The sequence below is a fragment of the Gavialis gangeticus genome, unplaced genomic scaffold (genome assembly GCF_001723915.1).
Source record: "Gavialis gangeticus isolate Ggan-Ray unplaced genomic scaffold, GavGan_comp1, whole genome shotgun sequence".
In the NCBI taxonomy this organism is placed as follows: domain Eukaryota; kingdom Metazoa; phylum Chordata; order Crocodylia; family Gavialidae; genus Gavialis; species Gavialis gangeticus.
In genome coordinates this window covers 78,711,596-78,725,265 of record NW_017729031.1, presented here as the reverse complement: position 1 = coordinate 78,725,265, position 13,670 = coordinate 78,711,596, and the positions used below count along the sequence as shown (strand labels likewise).

At 43.4% G+C, this 13,670-nt stretch overlaps 1 protein-coding gene across 1 annotated transcript in view; it reads right to left on the bottom strand.

Moving 5' to 3' along the window:
• Window positions 1–333: 333 nt before the first annotated feature.
• CCDC150 (coiled-coil domain containing 150) overlaps window positions 334–13,670 on the bottom strand; it is a gene marked incomplete at its 5' end in the record, with an annotated part of 49,553 nt that continues 36,216 nt past the window's right edge. The window contains 11 exons of the mRNA XM_019522881.1: window positions 334–2,315; window positions 3,249–3,368; window positions 4,986–5,072; window positions 5,414–5,575; window positions 5,659–5,727; window positions 6,391–6,585; window positions 7,417–7,543; window positions 9,819–9,988; window positions 10,763–10,856; window positions 11,468–11,637; window positions 12,812–12,940. Of these exons, the coding sequence (XP_019378426.1) occupies window positions 2,199–2,315; window positions 3,249–3,368; window positions 4,986–5,072; window positions 5,414–5,575; window positions 5,659–5,727; window positions 6,391–6,585; window positions 7,417–7,543; window positions 9,819–9,988; window positions 10,763–10,856; window positions 11,468–11,637; window positions 12,812–12,940 (1,440 nt within the window). The remainder of the gene's footprint in view (window positions 2,316–3,248; window positions 3,369–4,985; window positions 5,073–5,413; window positions 5,576–5,658; window positions 5,728–6,390; window positions 6,586–7,416; window positions 7,544–9,818; window positions 9,989–10,762; window positions 10,857–11,467; window positions 11,638–12,811; window positions 12,941–13,670) is intronic.

Below are 13,670 nucleotides of genomic sequence, written 5' to 3'. Positions count from 1 at the left end.
CTAATTTGGGAAATGCTCTCATCTGCAGCTACTCTTCCATTGTACTGATGGGAGCTCTTAGGAAAAAACCTCTTATATTATAGTTTCCTGAGCCTTTTTTCACCACCAAGTGAGATTTACAATAGTAGGTAAGTAATAGCCCATACTCTAGACAATTTTGAAAGTGAAAAGGATGAAAATAAATACAAGCAATATTTACAATTATATTTTGCCTTATGATTCCCATGATTAAATCATAATTTGGGACAAGGGGCTCTCACATTTCAAGTTATAAGCAGTAATAGGAGGCCTGAAGCATAGAACAGAATGACTCAAGTTGCAACTTTGTACAAAAAAATTAAAGACAATTTAATGGCTATTGAAACTACAGGGTTGGATTACACTTATATTTACACACAGCACTCCAGAGACCTGTAGCTGAAAAGAGACAGCATGAAGCTTGACAAGGAAAATGCACTAAACACATGGATCAGCAACAACTGCTGAAAGAAACTGGATGCCAGAATCTGGCACAGTTTCTCCCCTCCAATGAACCATTTCTACTTGTGCCTTTTGCTGGGCTTCTGAGAGAAGAACGTTTTCTGCCCTTTACAGAAAAAGGTCGCGGTGATTTATAATTAAAAATTAATTTCCTAATGAAATAGATCTAATTTATAGAAAAAGATAAGGCAGCAAGCAATATTCCTTGGTTGGTTTCAGGTTAAGACTGCTTTATAGTCTGGTGCTATGAAAAGCAGGAGTTAGTTGCAGGTTTGCTATTGACTTATTGCTATGAGGTGGATAAACAAGATTGTTCTCACTTTATCCAGTTAAATACAGGGAGGAGATGTGAATTGTATGGCATCTCTTCACCGTAATGGTATCTAGGGAGGGGAAAGTCAAAGTGGTATTAACAAGATTTTAGGATTTTTTGAGGCAGTCCACTTGAAGTTAACAAGCATCATTCTTTAACTTAAGTGGAGCAAGCTATTGTCATTTAAAGTCCATGTGGTACAAATGCAGGTTTATAAGCAGGCTGGGGTAGCATTAACTAGGCACCAACTGTGCTTGGCCCCTGACCTGATCCTATAGGAAGGCAAAGTCTCTCATTTCAGGCTCTGCAGAAGCAAAGAACACCACATGGTCAGATGCCAACAGTACTGATAATTTATAAGAAGTTAGGGCTGTCACAGCACGCATCTTGTTACGCTGGGTTATGCTGTAAAGTCCAGCCAGAGGAGTAGGATGGTCATAAGTGATTATCAGCCGAGCAGTGAAACAAAGGAGCCATCCAAAGCAAAAGACATTAGTATTTAAAACTTCTTTCCTTTGAGATATAAAAATTAAGACTTTTTTGTCCAAAGTGGGACAGGCTGAATCAGTTACGTTAATCACACTGGCCCTGATTATATACCATGATCCCCTCCCATGTACCTTGCAAATAGGTAGGGTTCCAGAATGGGCTGACATCTCTGTTTCCTCACTGCTTAGACTCAGCTGCTGTTGGCAGCAGTAGAGTCATTTTTATCAGCTGAGAACTGATCCCACAAATCAGAAACACCCAGCAATGGACACGTGCCTACCTTGGCTCAGGAAGTTTTACTCTCGCTAACCCATGAATGTTACAGACCATTCCGAAGAGGCTAAATCCCCTTGAGAGCATTCTGGGTTCTCAAAGTATTGCTAACACCTGCTTGCCTTGCAAACCCAGGCCTAATTTTAAGCTGTCAAAACTCAAATGAGGGCTGGGAGGTAAAGCTTCCTATACAGCTGCTTTAGAGAGAATATCTTTGCTATAAATAGCTTTGGCTAATCTTAGTTCCATCATTTTAAAATAGGGGGAAATGGTAATTTGGGTCTCAGACAATGATGTCTCAGTAGTACTGGATAGCCGAGACTTACAAGTTAATCAGAAGCAAAATATATGATTTAAATATAACACTATTAAGTATACAAAAACCTGTCTGTGCACTGGTGCACTAACTAGCAAGTCCATATCTGTTTTAATTGCAGGGCCCCCTTCAAACGCACAGGTGACAAGGCCTCTGTTTATGTTCACTCAAAAAGTCTTCTCCATAAATATGCAGTTACTTGTATGTTAAGGTGCTTTAGGCTTAGGATTACCCTGAGTACATCTGCTGCCAGAATGTGATGATCTGGCCAGAAACTATGCTGTTCACAGGTGGTAGATTAGGCTGGATCAGATGGGTCACATGACATCACTTCCTGTCCAGCTCAGACTGATACTTCCTGGCAATTAGTTTGAGCTGCTGTTTGGTCTCCCAGCGATTTAGGGAGGCTTGGCTAGGAAGTTTCATTGCTTCTTCCTTCTGGGCCTGTTAAAAGGATAACATGCAAACTGAGTTATTCCCCAGAAAAGAACCATTCTGCACATCCAACAGAGATATTTCAACAGCTCAAGGTACGTCTTTAGAGCTAGCTTAAATAGTAATGCAGGGATAGCTACATTTGTAACAAGTCTCTTAGATCTTTACATAAATAAAGTTTTGTATTTCCTTTTCCAAAAAGGAGTCTGAAAAAAAAAAAAAAGGGCAAGGGACTGCATAGTTGTGGAAAAGGAAGTCCAAAAGGAAGGCACTAATTTTCAGTAGAATTATTAGGGAAAAGAGCACCAGACAGAAATATAGCAGCTATGGCAGAGTGGAGAAACAAGTCCCTTGTAGTTCCTTTCCTGTGCCCAACATATCCCCATGTGGATGTATTTTATCTACTAAATAAGGCATGCTACTTGCATCCATAAGCAAGAGGTCAGCGAACAAGCTACATACTTGAATGAGGCTGACTTTGACCTTTTGTTTTTCTTGTGGTAATGAGATGCTTGATGGAATAACAGGGAGCTTAAAAAACTGAAATTCTGTTAGCTAGCTTTAACATGAAAAACTAAACTTATTCTAATTTGGCTCTTTTTTCCATTAGAGGTGGGGAAGTTCTGTTTGTTTGGAAATAACAACTCTCTTGGTCTACAACAGGACATAGTAGGGTTGAATCCTTTTAAATTCTCCAGAAAATACATATATGCAGATTAGGTATATCCAAACACAGGAGTGTTTGGTTTTCTTCTGACGTAAGTAATTGCCACTGCAGAGAGGGCACCTGCTATTACTTTTCCTAAGCTACTACCAGTACTTGTTTCTTTGTAGGGAATGCTTGTTCCTTATGATTATTAGTACCATTATTTCCCAGCCACACCTACTGTCTGATTCTCTTCAAGCTGCCCTGCCTTGAAGAGAAGCAGTTTACTTATTTACCTCCTTTTCATAACTATTTTCATTAGGGATCTTCAGCTGATGGTTTTTTACTGGCTCTAGCTGCAGTCTGTCAAACTTAAATTTGAACCAGCGATGAGCTTCCTCCAGGTTAGCTGTGATCTGAGAAAGAGAAAACGGTAAGAGTCAGAAAGACAACCAGTAGCAAGATCAAGTTTTGAGCTCCACACTGGAGGCAGAATTCCAGCTCTGATCCCTGTATATGTAAGTACAGATCACAACACTTGGACAGCTTTTCCACTTGGTCCTGTATCACTGAAGGTGATGGTACAATTGTACGTTATGCTGCTGTTATGCCCTTACTAAATTACTAATGAGACTCTTGCTGGGACTGGCCAAGAAAAAGACAGGGCTAAGAAGAAGGAAAAAGCATCTAAAACAAGGTGGAGAAGAGAAGAAAATAGAGGCCAAATACAGAAAACCTCTGAGGAACTATTTGCGAGCCAGGCCCTTGCATGGAAATGTTTTGAAAACATTAAAAAAAATGATGAATACTATAACGTTTTTATAGTCCCTGTTTTACCTTTTGAATTATGAAGGCTTTTTGCTCTGAACAGACTTATAAACAAATGCTATGAAATACTGCAGAGTAGTGGCTGGTATGCCACAGGTTAAGTACTGATCCTCACCAAGTGCTGTTCTGATCTTCTCCTCCCCACCCAGAACACCTGATGGAGTTTGTGTCCTAGGGCATTGGCAAGTGGGGGATGGGACAGGGGAAGGATGCTGTGCAAGAGACGTCACCACCAAAAGCCAGCTTAATCCTTCTCTGGCTCTGTTGCAGGTTTATATGGCGAGCAAGGATCCAAAGCCCATTTTTGGATTGTAGCTGCAGGGCCAGGGGAGGTTAAAGCTGTCCGTTGATAGTGACACCTGACACTTTCTCTTGCAGGAGTGCTTCCTTTTGAGTGTCTGGGGCTCACATGCCACACACAGTAGATGTCTGTGCTACTTATGGCCCATGTGCCCTGAACTGTGGGGACCTTACCTACTCTCTTACTTGCAGAGGTATCCTTTGTAAAACAATCATCACTGCAACAATGTTTCATTTGGTCTGAATCTGATTCCATCTTCAAGAAGATGTGATTTGGTGTGACATCATTCAAAATGACACAACAGCAGCTCGCAGAGGAAGTCCGTTAACAAATTAATAGATTTACATTGATATCAGCCACTGAACCAGGTGAAACAACCTCAAGCTGTGGTAAGACCTTCCTGTTACCAAATGGCCTGTGCAGAATACTAAGAACTCTAAACTGAAAAATGTCTTCTGCTATGGGGTAACTGATATAGAGGACAGAGGTTCTCAATCTTTTAAGACTTGAGGCACTTCTTTTGAGACTGAAGGCACCCCATGGAACTGCCAGCTCTAGTTTTCATTCTTTCTTTTGCCTACAGAAAAATAGGCAAAGAACTCTGATTACCACTATGGATTTCTATTGAAAATCTCTGGGCTTATTTTATTCATGTCTGTAAATTAACGGTACTAACATTGTGTGGCATCTTGTAACACCCATGAAAGGATCTCAAGGCACCCCAGGGCTAAGTGGCACCCTGGTTGAGAATCAGTCATACAGGGTGAAATCAAATGGGGATGCATCTTTACTCCCACTTAACAAAAATCCCACCTTTTAAGATGTAGAGAGCCCAATCCACCATGGATGACAACTCAGAGGCCAATTCTATCAAAGCGTAGCTTCTTTCTTGGATTGTACTTGCCTGTTCTGACTCTACCCTGGCTTCTTTCAGTTTCTGCTCAGTTTCCTCTTTGCATTTCTTCAGGTGTTTGACTGTTTCTTCCAGGCTCTACACAAGGAGAAAGGTGTCACAGAGATTCCTCCCTTTATTCTGAAGCAGGGCATAAAAATATTCAACTCGTGTAATAAAAAAGCCAAGACTCCAGATTAGAAATCTGAATTTAAAAAAAACAAACAACCTTTCCCTTTGTCCTTCCCTGCAAGTCAGATCCTAAACTGCACAGCAAACTACCATCCATGCCCTAATAAGCAGGTGTAGGGAAAGATTTGAACAGCACACTTTGGAGTAGGAAGTCACCAGCACTTAGCCTCCATCTATAGGAGTCTAATAACAAGTAAGCATTCAGCTCCAGAATGGGACATTATTTTCCACATCTACAAGCATCTTACCTGACATTGGTCCTCTAGCTGCTGTCGCAGTTTCCGCTGTAATTCCAACTGGGTCTTCAGCTGTCTGTTTTGTGTTTCTACTTCATACTGGTTTTTGGCTAACATCTGCATCTCACTCTGCAAACCTGTTAACTCTGTCATAAATTTCTGGATGCTCTGTGACTAGAGACAGCACAATAATGAGATTTCAGTGACCCTCACGCAGATTCTAGTTCACATAAAAGAGAAAGTTAATTGAAAACTACCTGTTCATAATTTTTCTTTTGATATTGCTGTTTGATCACCTCCATTTGCCTCAGTTCAGATTCAATCTCCTGAAAATGTTAAAAACTACATGAGAATCTCAGGAGATCCATGTTATGGCTCTCAATGATTCCAGACAGCATGAACCACCTTCAGCTTATTTGTTATCTGGAACAGAAATTGGGATACTCCAAACTTCCATCCACATCGCAAGAATGAAGTCTGAAGCAACCCACACTTGTGCTGACTGTGCCAGTTCCTCCACCTTCCCCAAAGAGTTGCAATGGGGCCCAGTACCGAGGATCTTCTTTAAGGCAGAGAGGAGGGACAAGTACCAGCACTAATGCATGTTCTAACAACTGACCTTCATGAAGGTAAAGAGAGAAATTCCACAACCAGAAGTTGCTTAGCTTCTGCTCCCACCTGACTCTGACAAAGATGCATTCTCCAGCCTACTGATTGTAAAAGGAGATAATGCTGCCATGGTGTCACCAGATAGCTACTGAATGACATCATAGCAACACATTTAATACAGAAAGAAAAGGAACAAAGGCCAAGCATTACCCAGTTTTACTGTCAGGTTTTAATTTCTCCTGAGTTCCTGAACTGAAAGTTCCCTACTTTTTCCATATTGGCAGACAGGCCTTTAATCAATGGGGTCAGACTGGGACCTACTTGGTAGAGTAAGAAAACATAAACAGACTATTTCAGTGGGATGAAGCACCCATACAAACCTTTATCCTTTCTGTGTTCTGGGCGTTGTTGGCCTTGGAGGCCAAAAGGTGTCTGATTTGAGCTTTCTGGCTCTTCAGCTTCTCCCTGTAGTTGTCCAGAGACTTTTCCAAGTCCGTTACCTTCTGCCGCAACTCCTTGTTCGTCCGAGACACTTCAGCAGATTTGGAGGAGGCTTTATCAAGAGCTTTCTTCAGCTAAAGGACACAGAGGAGAAGGAAGTTTGTGCTTGCTGTTAAAGACAGAGTAATCGGAGGGATGGATTTCTTACCACCATTAGAAAGAGTGTCCTGAAAGGACACTTCAGCTATAGGAAACTAAGGGTATCTATATACGTGCTCTGGGATGGGGGTGTAAGGGTGATTTAATTGGAGCAGCCGCTCTAATTAAAGTGCCTGCAGTGTCATGTGTATTCAGCATCCTGCACTTCTAAATTGCAGTGGAGGTGCTTTAACTAAAGCTCATTTGACTAACTGAGTCTGTTCAGACATGTGCTAATTAGCATTATCAGAGCAGAGGTTTGTCACATGTATAGGTACCCTAAGGTATCTGTTAAACTAGATCCCTTTTGTGTTCATAAGCAATGCATGGTTTTAACCCTGGGCTCCTGAATACTTCTGTGATCAAAGAACATATTTCCTTCTGCAGCCTAGCCCTCCAAGCCCAAAGCAGCACAGATTGTTTACTGCCTCCACTCTTCACAAACAATCCTGATGTCACAAGGATTGTACAATAAATTGAAGTTGCTGCTGCAGGGTATATGCTGTGTGATAGCCTTGCGATCCTTTCCAGATACCATATCCTAACTGTTCATGTGTTACTCCAGCTCAAGGGGTAAAACAAGAGATGCCATCTCTAACTGTGCCACAGGCACCAGAGTTATCTTTTCATTTTAGGATAACATGATCGTACAGAAAAACAGGCAAGTGGTGTCATGAATTGCCTTTGTTTCCTTATTTGACAATCTGAAGTTGTAAAGCAGGGATCTTCTCTGGAATCTAGCCACTGGAAAAATCTTACTCTCCCACCTCAATTGATTCTCTGTGGGCCGCCTTCTTGGTAGCTTCTCGCTCAGTCTGAAATTGCTTCCTCAAAGACTCCAAGCGTTCGGAATACAACTTTTCCCCAGTCTTGGCTTCTTCAATTAGCTGCTGCCTTTGAGAGAGAGAAAGTTGATCACAAGTGGATTAATACATGTTAGAAGTATGGTCCAAAAAGAAAACAGTAGGAAAGACAAATGGTTCAACATTCTTTCCTTTGATATGCATGTGCCTTCTTTTAGCATGTTAACAATTATGCAACCCGTAGACTTTATTTTGGTTTTGAAGCATAGCAATCTAGGGAGATGCTCAGCCTCCATGTTGAGCATGCCTGTTTCCCCAGCATTGACTCCAAAGGGCCAATACTGATGAAATGGCCAATGATAAAAAGAGTTTCTCTGCTTTAGGGAACTTTCTCAGTGCCAGTAGGTGAGACAAGAGGAATGAGAACATGGTAGAGTGGTACTTCATGTCAAAGAAAGTTATGCCTACCAATGGCAGGCAGCTTGTAATCTCCAGCTTAGCCCCTCCACATGACAAAAAAAAAAAAAAGGCTACCCTGTTGCCAATATAACTATGGTGGCACTGCAAGGCTGTCCATGGAGGATGTACCACATGGGCAGCCCTCAATAGTGTTGTGGCCTTTCATTTGGGGCTACTTCACACCATCCCCCATGAAGAAATTCTAAGCTCCAACTCCAGGATTCCAACATGGAAGAAAAGCCCGAAGAAGCAACTGCATCAGTAGGCAAACAGCACATTCATGTAGTTTTACTGCTGGATTCATGAAACAATATCAAGGATGTTGCTCGTACTGATAGCCCTGGCTGCAGCTGCCCCTGCTGCGCTCTGCCTGGGGCTGAGTCCTGCCCGAGGCAGAGCATGCTGCGCTCCCAGCCTCCTCCACAAGCAAGCACATCTTCTGAGTATGACTCCTGCTGCTGCCACTGCCCAGGGAACTGCTGGGCTCCCCCAGCCTCCAGCAACTTGGGAAAGCAGCTGCTGGCAGCCACAACAGAAGCCCCTGCAAGAGGGGAGGGGGGACAGAGAGCCAAGCCTGGTCTCTCTCCCCTACCTACCTGGCAGCCGAGCCTGCACTGGCTCCTGTTGCTGTCGCTTCTCTCTCACCTGCCTGCTCGGCAGGGCTGTGCCAAGTGCAGGCTGCCCCTGCCTGCCCATCAGGGCTTTGTGAACTGCTGAGCTCCTTCACACCTCTCCTCCCTCCTCCATCTACACACTCCCCTGCCTGGCACAAGCAGGACCTCCTGGCAGCAGGTAGGGAGGGGAAGCTGCAGCATTGAGGGGAATGGGGCTCTGCCTGCAGTTCACTCTGGTCTGGAGAGTGTGTGTGGATGGAGGGGGAAGTTGGGGGCATGAAGAAGCTTGGCAGCACACAAAGCCCTTATGGGCAAGCAGGGACAGACGGGAAGGGGGAGCAGTGTGTACTTGGTGCAGCCCTGCTGGGCAGGCAGGTGAGAGAAGCAACAACAGCAGGAGCCAGTGCAGGCTCTGCTGCAGCCCCGCCAGGCAGGTGTGGGACAGAGAATAAGAGAGCTGGTAGTGCCAGGCTTGGCTCCCTGCTCCCCTCCCCTGTTGCAGGGACTTCTGTTGTTGCTGCTGGTTCTGTTGGTGGTGGCAGCTGCTTGCCTGCCCTTCACAGCATGCTGCGAGCCAAGCAGGCAGTGCTAAGCCCCTTCCCCGCCCTCCTACCTGTGGAGGGGCTGGCTTTCAGCCACATCAATGAGCAGGCAGGGGAGAAGCCCCCATACATGCACACCCACACTCCCCCACCCCCTCCATACACACACACACACACGCATCCAACACTGTTCCATGCACACCAACTACATGCATCCCCCACCATACCCAGGCCCCACATACACACATGGATTTGACCACACACATTCCACACCCTCATATACCCACACCTACACTTCCCCATACATGCATACACACCCTACCCTCAACATACCCACCCACACCATACCCATACGGACACCCAGAAGTTTCTCACACCCACACCCCTCCTACGCCCCCACACACCACACCTGCACCATACCCACCCCACAAACACTCCCCCAACCACACACTCCGCCCACAATATACAAGCAAACTGCCTCCTGCCCCAAAAGGAGTACTTCCTGGGCAAGAGGAAAGACTCCCAGAAGCAAAGGTCAGGGGTTAGAAGGCAGGACTTCCAGTCACAAGATGGTGACCAGGGAGTAGGGCACTTGTCAAGGGGTGAGGTTACTCTTGTGGCCCTTGACACCTCACCAAAACTTGTTAAGCAGCCCTCCACCTGAAATAATTGCCCACCCCTGTTATAAGCCCTGCCATTAGACTTGGGAAGACAATCTTCCTCAGCTGTGGTGCCTCAAACCTATTCTTACCTGCAAATGATCAGCTTTTGACACTCAATTTCTTTACTGTCCAATTCACAGTGGGTCTGGGTCAGCTTGCTCTGCAGGGTACTGTTGGTTTGCAGAGTTTGTTCCAAACTAATGGCAAGTTTCTTGTTGTCACCTCTTGCAGCTTCTAGTGCTTTACGAAGTGGCCCCACCTGAAGGGTAAAGAAAGATCCAACTCCAGATTTACGTGAATGAACACCTCCACGTGGCAAAATGTGGGGGTGTTCATTCTCTCACCACTGCCCCATTAAAAGTGAATGATGTGTGTCCTACTCAGTGTTAGTCTACTGGGAGAGGAACTCTAATCACCAGCTGCCTACACAACAATTAAGTCATTAAGTAAAGGCTGTGAACATATTTATTTGCCTGATGCAGACCCTTAATTCATACATTGTTCTGTTTCAAGGCTCTACATTGTGGCAAATATCCTTTTACACACAGACATGGGGCAGGATTTGCTTCAAAGCTTCTTTGCAGTACTCAAACAACAAGTGATTAGCATGGAGTGATTAGTAACTGCCAGCATGCACACTTACCCCATTGTAAATGATAGCTAAACAGTGGTAATTAAGCACTCCATGAAAAAGGGATGTGAATTAGCTTTCGTTTACCACAAGGTAACATTGTGGGAATAGGTAGTTACTGAATAGCTGAGGCACAGTAAATGCATGTCTATGCATACATGTTCTGTATCCAGTTCAGACAGTCAGATGTTTATCACTCTCAAGGCACCCTGGTATAGAAAGGGGGCTTTACTTGGCTCCTACATCTTCTGTAAAATGATTCCTCCAGTGTTTTGTGTCTTTTTTTTGTCTTAATAAGTTAGTAGAACACATGCCCCCACATTCTACTTTCCAAGAGAACATGGTAGTTCAGTATCACAGAATGAAACCTACTTGCTATGACTGGAAAAACTTGGTCTCTACCTGGTTATTGTGTTGGGTTTCTATGAAAACCAGTTTGGCCTGGCACTGCTCCAATTCTGCTTCTAATCTTTGTATTTTCTGTTGGCTTTGGGTTCTGCAAATGAAAGCAGTGACAGATTAAAGAAAAGGCAAGAAACTAACACCAAAGCCACCTTTCACTTTCTTCCTCCCAGAGGGATAGCTATTTAGTTTCTTTTTTTGTTAGAAAACTAAAAAATGGGACTAATATTCAAATTCTGTTTAGTTGCTACTACCAATTTTTGTTTTGCTTCTGATGACACCATGATAATGCACCTAGCTCCAACCAATAGTGTCATATCACCCGACATATTCCCAAGCATCATGTGAAGATGAGACATGTTAAAAGAGGTAATTTGGTTAATAATCAGTTGGGTCCTGGCATCTGCAATCAGCACCATCCATTGCAACCAAAACCCCTCCAGAGTTGACTAGATGTATAATAAAGTAATTAGTCCACTAGTACTAAGTAGAGCTCGTTGCTATGCCTCCTTTCTTCCATGTAATATTACAAGAAGCTACAGGAATTCTGAAACTAGGTTTTGGTTCAGTAAAAACTCGCTTATCAATCTTGTATAGTTTTCTTGCCTGAACCTCAGAAAAAAGGCAGTGATCAAGTTATTTCTTCCCTTGACCCTGCTGTTTCTTTGCTATAGCAACATAGAAAACCAGAAGGACTTCAGTTACCTATCTTTCCTGAGGCTGGTGATCTCGGAATCCTTAGATCCCAGCTCGGTCTGTACCTTCTCCAGAGCTGCCTGCATCTTGCTATGAGAAACCAACACATTCTCCAGTATGGTTGCCACTTTGTCATTATTCTCCTTTGCTTCCTTTAATTGGCGCTGTAAATTTGCCACCTAAGTACAGGACAGCAAGCAAAGGCCAGGGGAAAATAAGTTAACTCAAAAAAGACTACTTTGGTCATACTCTGCTCCCTCAAGCTCTGGAAATATTTGGTCTCCCTCAGTACATTTGGAGGCACCCTGACAGGAAAAAAAATTCTCTGGATTTCTCTCCACTTCTCACCCTTCTCTTCATCATATAAAAATATTTGTCCATCAGAACAACTTGCCATTCTGGCTAAGAATGACACACTAATTGATTAGTTGAACATGGAGGTTTTTTTGGCCTTCAGTTCCTGTTGACCTAAGGAATGAGAGCATGACATGAACTCTAATAGCATGCTATAGTGTTGTCCAGTTTTAAGTCAAACATTTAGCGGGTTGTATTTTGCCTGGAGACCAGTGGTGATGTGTAAGAGGTGCAAGAGGGTAAACGTGCACCCCCTGACTGGCCATGCTCATCACTTAGGCAATGAGCAGGGGGGCCGGCAGGAATGCCGGTGCCCCCCTGCAAGCGCTGGCTAGGGAGTGGAGCACTGTTGTGCTCCCAGAAGCAGCTGCAGCTACTCCTGGAAGCGGCCACAGCAATTGGCCACGAGGGGCACCCTCATTTCTGCCTCTCCAGGGTCAGCGAGATCAGCCATAGTTAGTCTCCCACCCCCAAGCTGCTGACTGGTCGCTGCAGTGGCATGTGCCCCCGTCCTAAGGCGGCACCAATTGCCCATGCTGGAGACCGTCCCATACTATTAGGCAAAGGTTTAAAATTGGAGGCTGTCCCGTCTCATTCCTACTTTACACCGGTATCAGCTCCACCAATTGCAAGATGAGACCTGACCTACATTGAGAGAAGAGAATCAGGTTCTAACTGTTAAAACCAAATCTTCTATGGATTAGCCCTGGTTACTTTCCTCAATACCTCCTTCCTACTGACATAGTCTATCTACTTTACCAATGGCTGTCAACCAAAAATGTGGCAATGCAGCAGCAATATTGCAGAGGATTCCATAACACCTTGAGACTAGCAGAGGATATTTTACATACATTCCAGATGAGCAGTGGGGTTTGTTCAAGTAGAAACCAAAGGTTAATTAGATGTACTAAAACTTACAAATATGATGCTGGAGCCTGAGCAAGGCTATATAGCACAGGCTGCCACATTTGTCACATTTTTTAACTCCTGCTTCCTTGCCTTATGTCTCTCTCTCTCTTCCATGGCTTCCATCTGTCCCTTGATCTTCTGACACTCTCGTAAGGCTTCATCTCGGGATTTGACTGCCAGAGAGAAGTCGTCTTTCTTATGTTCAAAAACAGTCTGTGCCTTTACAAACCAGAAAGAATAGAGCAAATTCTGCTTTTCCAAATCAAAGGAATTTGTTCTGCTAGCTTACAATTTAAGGCAGTGATGGGGAAAACATTCACCAGCTAAATAGTTCAGATACCCTGAGATCAAGAGACATTGATTATTAATTTAAAACAAGATTTATTTTTTAAAGACAAGCACTCAAAAAATTGGCAGTTCATTTTCAACCATTCATCCAACCTTAGAAAGGGAGAAAAAGAGGGAACTTGAAGCTCCAACTCTAGTTTAGGTGATAGTAGTTTCCTTCAGATGAATTTACCTTTTGACTTCACCAAATGGAAATCCAATATTTCCTCAGAATACAAATCATAACAAGAACTACAGACATCAATGTTAAAGAGAGAGCTCTGTGTTGTCTCCTGAAGCCATTGACAGGATTCCTTCCTTGATTTTACTTTGGAAGAGTTTTTTTCTAGCTTAATATATTCTTATATTATTAGTGTTTAGTTACAGTTTCTCACTATATAGGGCATCCCCTCTTCAAAAATGTCTTCATTTTAGTGCATATATCAGACTAATACTTCCATTAAATACAAGGTGGTTAATGCTGACAGAAAGAAAAAGATTTTACCAAACCTCTCTCTGTTACCCAACAATAACATAAAAACCCCCTTTTAATAACTTCCTCTCAGAAACTGGCTATAAAATATAGCATCAGCTTTCATTCCTTAAAAATATATATATGATC